Consider the following 10,988-nt stretch of genomic DNA (forward strand, 5'->3'; position numbering starts at 1 on the left):
TACCGATGGACTGAAAGGTTGAATTGATCACATAATAAATAAATTATTATGTATCATGGAATGGAATTCTGCAAATACCTAACGCTAATTATGATATTGATCTAAATGTGTCGAATGGCTATGGATGGTTGTTTAATTACCGATTGATTAAAATGATGAGGTAGGAAATAAAATAGCCAAACTCCGCCCGACATTTTCAAAGAGGCGGAAATCGCACAAAATGGTATTTTCAAACGCCAGCTCGTAATAACCTACTTACCACCCTCGTATCACAATTTAGATACTATTTTATTATTTCGTACCCACATAACTTTCGCCTGCTCATCGCTAGTAACTTACTTAGGTAGTCCGGCTGCGCAGTTATCAGTCAACTAAAACATATGCTCTGCTCAGTACATATACAATCAATGACAATCAAACACTATACTTTGTCCATCTTATTGATAGTTTTTTGACAGCTCACGCCCATGAAGTTTCGTATAGTTTAAGTTAAAATTTCATACAAATAATATTGTACTTCATGGACGTGTACCGCCCCCTTGGTGATGTGCCACACATAATGATTACTACGATTGTGCCACAGATTACAAATAATAATCGGTAGAAATAAATCCCAACAACAATATTTCATGTGAAAAATAAGGGTCAGTTCCTATCAAAAAAAATCGGCCATTACAAGTACCGATATCAAAAATTATGGCGAGTTCTTTGCTAGGCTCGGTAAATGGAACCATACAGTTTTATAAGGTTATCTTCTTCGACCACCTTCAAGCTGTAATCGCATTCATAGGGATCCTGTTGAAATGTGTTTAAATAATTTGTGTCTTAATATTAACACCGCAATTCGAAGTTCATTAAACAACTACAAAAATATGCAAATGAATAAAACGATAAAAGACAAATTTGATTTTATCGATAAAGAATGTACACATCACTACAAGTGAAGCCTAAAATAATGTATAAATTAAAATTAAATTACGCTATAAAACATGTTTTTTGTCAATATTACACGAGATTATTACACTTATAACATGTAAATCCTTAATTTTAACCTACTACTAGAAACTACTACCTATGAAAAGGCAATCGAGGAACTTGGACGCCTCCTTTCTTGGAGGCGCAAAACACAGCGTCACACATTTGGTTTTTAATTTTTATCTTAATTTTAACCCAGACTTATTTGAATTTTTAATTTTTATAAAAACATTTCATGAAATCCCAATGTTTTGTCTACCAATGTTGACACTACTGACATGAGTTACACTTACAGTGCGTTGTTGCCAGACCTATATGAGCAATCGCGAACCGAGGTTATCTGAAATAGACGGAGATAACAATACAATAGTTGACACATGGATGTACGAGAGCGGCAACAAGCTATGACTAACTCTAGTTTTATTTATATCTCTATGGTGGACAAGGACAAACTATAGGAACTATTAGACCAGTGGCATCCAAACAAAATGATCGTTGAAATCATAATCTTCCTGATAACTGTTATACTAGTGTACTTTTTGTATGTGTACAAATGGGTGCATCACTATTACGACAAGAGAGGAGTGAAGTACTTACCCGGGGTACCGATTTTTGGAAATATTTTGAAATCTATATTTCTGAAAAATCATATAGTTGATGATTTGGATACGGTGTATCGAGCTTTCCCGGATGAAAAGTAAGTTTTTTGTATATTTTTTAGTGATTCGAAAATTTTATCTTGGACAAAAAAAAAATCAGCCAAAACACATACTTTACAAAAATATGTGGTGGTTATGTCAAGCTCTGTTAACCAGTTCAAGAATAGATTAGACAACCATTTGGAAAACTCGAAGCACTTCTGATATAGACGCATCAGCGAAAACTGCTTAGTTTATTTATTATAAATGATAATATATTATGTTCAGGTATGTAGGCTACATAGAAGGCATGGCTCCGATTCTCCTGATCCGGGACCGGGAGCTGATGAAATCCATCACGATCAAGGATTTCGATCACTTCGTCGACCACAAGGAATTATTCTCTGAGGAGATTGAGCCATTGTTTGGAGGCAGTTTGCTTATGATGAAAGGTACAGAGTTCATTATGGCTTATGACTAAAACTAATAATCTATCGATAAGTTACTTTCTCAATCTCTGTATCACTACTTACCCTTACTACTTAGGGTCCTGACCACTTTAAGACGTCTCAGTCGTATCTGATACCCGGGATCCTGAGACGTCTCATTCCTGACGCGGACTGTGTCTCTGGGTTTTTAGTGGGTATCCTGTGGCAGTGCCAGTTAGTCTCACATACCCGCTTTTGTGGCCGGGATGTAGATTTTCCCCACCGAAAAAAAGGGTCATGACCCTTTCATGGTCATTAATCACATAATGGAAGAAGTTTTCCTTGGATAATAATGCAGTGGGATCCTAGATTTTACGCTAAGCTGCAGGTAAGTATCATATTTTTATTAAATATTTACTTTACTTGGTTAAGATTCTTGTAACAACTGACTTTTGCCATAAATTAGTTATTTGCATGTATTTTCAATGATTTTGGAGATGGAGTTGCATCTTTTTAGGTGAAAGATGGCACGACATGCGCAGCACCCTGAGCCCTGCCTTCACCGGCACGAAGATGAGGAAGATGCTGCCGTTCATGACGGAGATCAGCGCCAACATCGTCAACCACTTGAAAGGTAGGTACTTAATTTTTTTGTCCTATGACGAATTTGGAAACAGGTCCAGTTGTGGCGCAAACAAATAGGATAGGCAATTCCTGAAATGCGACCAACGCGTTAGCGGTTCCTCTGGTACTGCAAATGTTTATGGGTGGCGGTCATCACTTGACATCAGATGACCCGCCTTCTCGTTTGTTAAAAAAAAAAACAAGAAAACGACGAATAAATAAATATTATTTTATCTGGGACCAGTACAAACAGTACAAGTACAAGAAAACATACAGAAAAAAGATCACAAATCCTACGTACAGCTTACCATATTGCATGCCAACTGAGAAAACCACATTATATTATCATATAAATCATATACCAGTTTTTATCCGCTAATATAATATGTCTGACTAATTTTAAATCCCTTTAGAGACCATATGGCACACTCCTGGGTTAGAAAAAAACCTACGTTCATCTCGCTCGGATCGGTTCAGCCGTAAAAGGTTTTCATTCAGCCAAATTAGATATTAACGGGGCTATTCGCTGCCGGCCGATTTCGGTCGTAGGTATCTACGTCGAAGTAGGCAAGTATCCAGCCACTAGCGAGCTTACGTCATGCGCAGTGAGACTCCGACACAAATGGATACAACCCACGCGGACGAAATTTTGAGGTTTTGCAAGTAATAAGTATAATAATAATTTTTTTTTGTAAAAAAATCAGGAGTGAGCAAGCATAGATAGTAATTACCTAACTATAATAAAGACGTAAGATATATAGAAAAAAGTGGCAGCAAAATAGTACGACCTTTATCGTCACGACTCACAACATGGAACTCCGAGTGCTGTTGTAAATTGCACTCTGTTTTTTATATTGCTGATGATTTTGTAATAAAACTCAATTTTGTTTTGAAATTAATAATTTAATGTTAATTTCAAAAATAATACCATATTCGTTCTCAACCACCCCGATAACCTTGAAATGTAACCTATAATGCGAAAGGCTGAGTTTGTTGTGGGCTCTTCTCAGACTTGGGCGCGTTTGGAACCCTCGTAGCTTTAGTTTTAAGTTACGTAATTAATTATCACCACTATATCGTACAAATTTAACAATTTCGACCATCAAAAGGAGTACAATTGTACCTACTTTAAATAAATGATTTTGACTTTGACTTTGAAAGTAACAAATTAGTGCAATAGCCATCTTGGATTTAAAGAACCATCATCAATAATAGCATATCCGTTTTTAGACACCCCGAAAACCTTGAATATGAGGCCCATAATTTAAAAAATTTTCGGCGGCCATTTTGGATTTCAAAAATAATATGATATTCGTTCTTTGTCACCCCTAAAAAGCTGAAAACGACACCCATAGTGTGAAAATGACAAATTGGAGCGGCGGCCATTTTGGGTTTTTAAAATTATAGCAAATTTTACAGATAACGAAACCGTTTTTTGACGGAATCCTAAAAATCAACCGATAACTAAATGCCAAAATATGTCTCAGCAAATAATTAATTTAATCGACTGAAATCTACTTTTTTTAAACTTGCTATATTTTACTTGTTGTTTTTGCGTGTACGATTTGAAGTTCACGATTCCCGCGTAAAAGTAGAGCTGGCGGCGAGAAGCGTAGTCCCCCTTCGAAGGCCGTCGGCAGAGTGAAAATTCGGCTCGTGCGCTTCCTGTTATATCAGTGAGATTTTGTATCGCAAATCCCCATACGATTTTGTATGGAGAATTTTTGTGGAAATACTTGGAGCGCTTGAATGTTTTTCATTAAATAATGAAAGCACAAAAGTCTAAAATAAGATAGGCCAATAATACTTCAATTTCTTTCATTTGTAAAAAGAATTTTTGTTTCGTGTTTACTGCAGTAGACAAATCATATTTACGGGAACTTTACAAGGCGTTTTGGTTGATTTTTCGTGATTTTAGCAATGTGTTTCAATTTTTCTTTGGATAAATAAGGTATTTTCGTCAAATCCGAAAGGCTCTCAAAGAAGATCAACCTTTTAAACTTGCTACACTATTTTTTGTTTCTCAAAATATTTCTGTTTAATACGTTAAACAATGGTAATTCGTGAGCATGTTTAGCGTATAAGACCCTTAAGCTAGATCATTTTAAGAAATGGGCACCTGTTTTTCGGTAACTTTCGTTGGCTCCTTGGTTCCCCGGGGATTATAGTGTAATTTTTCCTTTTGTAGTTATCATATTGTAGTTTTTGACTGAATAAAGTTTATTTATTTATTCAAAAAATAAACGAAACTTGCTAAACCTGCCTATGATTCTAGGTCAACGGGAAGCCCTTTAAGTTTTCATGACAGACACGACAGACAGACAGAAAGACAACAAAATGATCCTATAAGGGTTCCCTTTTTCCTTTTGAGTTACGGAATCTTAAAAATTGTGTATCTTATAAAGTACCTACCTAAGTAATATCATAATGAACCCACGACCAACGAAAAAAACTCTATTGATACCACACGCAAGGTCAATTCAACGGACGCGAGTGATGTCATCAGCCAATCAGAACTTATTATCACTGTTAAAACGCTTAAAAATAGAGCAATTTAAAGGACTGATGACCTCCCTGACGCAGCGGTAAGCGCTGTGGTCTTGTTAGTGGGAGGACCCGGTTCGATTACCGGCATGGTTTGGAATTATATAATTTCTAAATCTCTGGTCTAGTCTGCTGGGAGGCTTCAGCCGTGGCTAGTTACCACCCTTAAAAACCGTACTTTATTAGCCGTAAGATTATATTAAGAAGAAGAATTTCTCAAAATCGTTGCTTAGTGCGGGCTACCTTATAGAGAGAACCTAGAAGCAATACCTAAAGTTTCGAATCCCAGCTGTTTGAGCTGTACGTTTATATATCCGTTAGTTAGTTTCTCCTTTTAAATTAGTCACACCCATAAATATAAATACTTACTTTTCCATCCTTATTCTTCCATTTTCTTTCTTTCTTTCTTTCTTTCTATCGATTGATGATGATAATGATGATGAACTATATACTTTATCGACGGAAAGAAGATAATAAAAAGCTCTCTCTGTTAAGTCATCCCTTACAAATGACAAAGACAAAAATCCCAGTGGGCGTTGACTATTGTGAGTCACCAACCAATTCCAAATATGTTTCAAAAAACACTCGAAATTCAGTTCTAAATTTTTTCCAAATACATTCGAAATTCGATTCGAAAGCAGTTTCGTTTATGATTGGTTGTTAATTGAAAATGGTTAGAGAGAGCGCTATATTAACTTCTTCCGCGGAGGGGGTATGGTAATTGTACTCATGTGGTAATAGTTTATTCTGTGGTAAGTAATAGTTTCTCGGTACTCCTTACGTTTGAAGCGTGAATAAACATTTGCAAGCTATTGCTGGCGAGGCATTGTTATTACGCCTGCAACTATATTCAATTTTAAAGCGAATTTTGTACATTTCTCATTGTAACCCTCAAACTACATATTTTCAACTTAGTACTTACGCTACTTATCGTTTTTAACTCAAGGTCTTTATAATGTAGTTTGTACCTGCGTAGTATGTTATTCCCTCTTTGACTGATTAATAGACTTTGTGATTTGTGATAATCGCAATCACATTTGATCGGTAAATTATCCCTTAACCGTTGAACTATCGAGGCTTTAAATCTATCTGGTTGTCCATAGGTCGTATTGGCGAGGATATTGATGTCGAGGACCTGGTACGTCGCTACACGAGTGACGTCATTGCATCCGCCGCCTTCGGACTGCAGGTGGACTCGGTGCGGGACAAGGACAACAAGTTCTACAAGACTGGCCAGAACCTATTCAATTTCACCGGCTGGCAGCTGTTCATGTTCTTCTTCACTGCTATCTTCCCTAATTTGTCTAAAGTGAGCTCCAAAACAGAAAATGCTAAGAAGTGTTCCAAAAGCTTTAAAAAATCTTCTCGTCGATGTTTGAAGAACAAAGTCTTCGAACATGACATGGTCTATGACCGAGACATGGACTATGTGCCTCATAAAAAAGCTCACAGTCAACAGTTTAGTGGGCGATGGAGAGAGCTATGCTTGGAGTTTCGTGGTTTAGTTGTTCAAATACCCCGTGGGAACTCTTTGATTTTTCGGGAGTAAAAGTAACCTATATCACTCTCCAAGTCTTTAAGTAGGTATATCTACGCAAAAAATCAAGTCGGGCGTGATTGAAGAACAAACCAAGAGACAAACAGACGCATTTATGTTTCAGAGACTTGGCGCTAGAGTGTTCCCGGCTAAAATAACGGAATTCTTCAACCACCTGGTGTTGAGCACGATGGAGCACAGGGAGAAGAATAACATCGAGAGACCCGATATGATACAGTTGCTCATGGAAGCTTCTAAAGGTAAGTTTTTTTTTGTTGAACCTTTTTTTTAAATAAAATTAGCGAGCAAACGAGCAGACGACTTCGACTTTATGGCTATGGCTATCCAAGTTTTTAAAACCTAACGTATAGCGAAGTTTTGTTTTATTACAGGTGCATTAAAAGATGACATTGATGCAAGTGACATTATGTCGCCCACCGATGACACGTTCAAACCAAAAGCAGTGCAAAAGCGTAAGTTATAGTTATTTGTTTTGGCTTTGCCTATGTGCCCAAGCTCAATCTAAGGCCTCATTCGTACGGGGGCTTTTTTAATGTCCGTTAAAAAAGCGAACAAATCCATTCCCAAGTATCTGTTCACACGTCAACGCTTTTTTAACGCTCATGTGAATAAGGACTAATTAATATATAAAAGGAAAGTTGACTGACTGACTTAAGTTGACTGGTACCTATGGTGTTCAAATTGCGAATATGGGTAAACAGTGGAGAAGTTATAAAGACATAAAGGGTACCTACAGTCAAATTCTGCCTATAAGCATGCAATATGTTTCATAATACACTATTCAGAAGAAGAATAGCTGCACTACTATAGTGTTAGTATACTACTATATTGTTCGTATACAGCTACAGCTCCTCGTCACATTTTATCATAGCATTATTTTCATAAAACATGCAAACACTAGATAACCATGATATCATTTTAGATTAAAATTATCAAAAGCAAGTATTAATTAAGTGGCTGTAATTATCCATATGAACTACGCAGCAGTACTCGTAATTTATATCTGGTGCCATGCGCAAAGCAAACAAGCATAATATTCTCAGCGTGTTACCTGATACCTCCCTACCCTTTGAAAGCAAACCTTACCACCGCCAACTTTTTCAACTTTCGTGGCGTACCACCTTACGATACTTTTTTCCAGAGTGGACTCAAACTGAACTAGCGAGCCAAGTTTTCATCTTCTTCGTAGCCGGCTTCGAGAATTCTGCTACAGCCCTGGTAATGTGCGTGCACGAGCTGACCATCAACCCCGATGTCCAGGAGACATTGTACCAGGAGATCAGGAGCTTCAAGGAGAAGCACGGGGAACTGACTTACGACAACCTCACTGCTTTAAAATACTTGGACTGCGTGTTATGCGGTGAGAATATTTTAGACATTTTTAAATCAACATTTTCAGAATTTTAATGAGGGATTAATAGCCTTTGAGGCACTAGGAGCGAGAAAATAGTCGATAGCCATTCGCTGCCTCGTCGACGCGCGGTGAAACTACTGCCTTAAAGGCATACCTATAATACGCGACAGGTCAAGATGGCAATCGGGGTACGAGGCGGGAGATGCCCCGCCTTGTACCCCGCGCTATCCCGCACCGGGCTAGCGGCTGTACGGGTGGGCGGGGCGTCCCCACCCCGATTGCCATATCAACCTGTCGCGAACTTACGGATTATCATTCTAAATTTTACAATATAAAATACTTGGCTAAGTATTTCATGATTCTTTTGTGAATTCCAGAAACGCAAAGGAAATGGGCATCCGCTCTTATCATGGACAGGGTTTGCACTAAGCCCTATGAGTTACCCGCGCCGAGGAAAGGCGGCAAGCCAGTGCAAGTAAGTTACCCTAAGAGGTCCATTAGAGATGCCATTTTATGCATTTTAACTACCTCCCTGGTGCAGTGGTGAGCGCTATGGTCTTGAGGGTCCAGGTTTAATTCATGGTAGGGTAGGTAAATTTAATAATGTCTAAAGTCGGGCTAGAGGCTACGGCCTGGCTAATTACCACCCTACTGGAAAAGTCGTGCCGCCAAGCGATTTAGTCTTTCGGTACGATACCCTGTAAAAACCGGTACCTAAGTGTGGGTTTAATAAAAACTACCATACTCCATCCAAGTTAGTAGGTACATACGTCACATCTGTATTTTCCATCAAGTGAGATTGTGAGCAAACGTTTGCCTATGGCGAATTAAAAAAAAAAAAACTTACTAACCATCCATTCTATCTTATTCACAGTTGAATAAAGGCGACGTAGTCTACAACGTAGTGAACTCTGTCCACATGGACCCGCAGTACCACCCCAACCCCACCAAGTTCGACCCGGACAGGTTCTCCGAAGAGAACAAACACAACATCAAACCCTTCACCTATATGCCCTTTGGCATGGGACCTAGGAACTGCATTGGTAAGAGTTCTGATTACAAGCATAATTTACCAGGATTTCCAGGTTTAACCTTAGTTCTAATAACCGGGTACTAAGCCCGGATAAACTAACCCCTTAAGATAATTAACCCAGACTAGTATTCAGAAAAAAAAAATACAATTATATGCTGGAGCTCTTTCTCAGTTGAATAAAAGATATATATTTCTCAGTTGAATAAAGATAAGAAATATTAAATTATAGTTAATAACCTGGTGAACTCTATTCTTTTTGGATTCATTTTACCATCTCAACCAGACCAATTTTGAGGATTACTGGCGAGAGCTCTTTATCTACATGCCTTTCAGAAAGGAAACTAGGAACCAACCTGTATTGGTAAATAACTAAGAATTCTTATTTCAAACATATTCTATTATTTGCAAGTTTTATAATCCATATTCCAGTGAAAATTATACCAGGAGATTGCTCAGATTGGGCGAACAAGCTCTTTTATCCCGAAATCCAGAAGAAATCATACCGGAAGTGCATAATGCACTTCAAGAAGTTAAACTCTAAGAACTTCACTCACTCGCTGAAGCGAGCGAGCATCAGCTGCAGGCGCTGCAGCATTCCGGGCACCATGTCTCAAATCAAAATGATTTATTCGGATGGTTTGATCCTTACAGCCCGGTCAGTTATATATATTCCTTCTTTGCAGGGTCCAGATTCGCCCTTATGGAGCTGAAAGTTTTGATATACAACCTCGTGCTGAACTTCAAGTTAGTGAAGTGTGCGAAAACCATGGACCCCATCGAGCTGAAGTCCTCCTTTACCATTCGACCCAAGAACGGATCCTGGGTTCGGTTGGAACCTAGGACTTAGGTAGTTGGCCGATCGATAGTCGACTATCGCGATTGTGCATCGAAAACCTACACACAGTTCATAAAAAATCAATGAATCCGATAGACATCATTCTCAGGTGGGTTTAGATAATTTAAACGTTTTATACGTTTTAAACGTTTTATAAAACGATTTAATAAAAACGTTTTATGCAGGCAAAGTCGCGAGCTGTTTGGAAGTAAAATCATAAAAACACTGTCTGTAATGTTGTTATTGATTGTATAATCGTGATATTTTCATTGTTAATTCGTGTTTTTTTTATTTTAATATCCATTGATACTAGTACCAGTTCGTACTAAAAAATTTTAACTTGTTATTTTTCCTACGATAACATTGTAATGAAGTGTCTGGACTGCCACAAGCGATCAAGCGGTCGTTTGATAATAAAAATTATAAAGCCACAAGTTTTCATTAGCTTTTAAAATTTGTACCTTAACTCAAATTGTTAAGGTTCAATGTTTAATGAAAGTATCAACTAACAAGTATGCTTTTGGTAGTCGGTGTACCACCAAGTAGCTCAGATTGAAATCTAAGACTCCAACTCAACGCAGTATTGTCTGTACTCCTATCCCTATAGTGATTTTGGACCGCACGAAGCCAGAAGCTCGCGAAGGTAGTCCTGAATGAAGCACGTTACGAGGCCGAGTGGAGCGAAGGGGGAAGGTGACGAGCGAAGCGAGCCGGCAACCTCCGTTGCTTATAACTTTGACTGTATCCTTACAAGAGACCTATTTCCAGCAGTGAACGTCTATCGGTTGATGATGATGATGGTGATTATGATGAAATTAACTTAGTGCTCACCACTGCACCAGAAAGGTTCTCAGATGAATTGTACAGAAAAATTAATGGAGCTTATTTTCCTTATTAAATAATAATGGAAGCAAGTTTAAGCGGCAAAAATATAAAATACGCTTGTTCTAAAAATCCGGTGAAAACCTGCCAAATGCACGTAATTTAAACAACGGAATA

At 38.1% G+C, this 10,988-nt stretch overlaps 1 protein-coding gene across 1 annotated transcript; it reads left to right on the forward strand.

The window, feature by feature from the left end:
- The first annotated feature begins 1,343 nt into the window (after window positions 1-1,343).
- Window positions 1,344-10,428, forward strand: LOC123871698 (probable cytochrome P450 9f2). The gene is made up of 10 exons (XM_045915612.1): window positions 1,344-1,672; window positions 1,902-2,065; window positions 2,559-2,675; window positions 6,313-6,518; window positions 6,871-7,006; window positions 7,139-7,219; window positions 7,909-8,127; window positions 8,499-8,596; window positions 8,996-9,164; window positions 9,838-10,428. Exons 1-10 carry the CDS (start codon window positions 1,464-1,466, stop codon window positions 9,999-10,001), a joined length of 1,563 nt encoding a protein of 520 aa, XP_045771568.1. The 5' UTR covers window positions 1,344-1,463; the 3' UTR covers window positions 10,002-10,428.
- The last annotated feature ends 560 nt before the right edge of the window (window positions 10,429-10,988 follow it).

Source organism: Maniola jurtina, chromosome 14, assembly GCF_905333055.1.
Source record: "Maniola jurtina chromosome 14, ilManJurt1.1, whole genome shotgun sequence".
NCBI classification, from domain to species: domain Eukaryota; kingdom Metazoa; phylum Arthropoda; class Insecta; order Lepidoptera; family Nymphalidae; genus Maniola; species Maniola jurtina.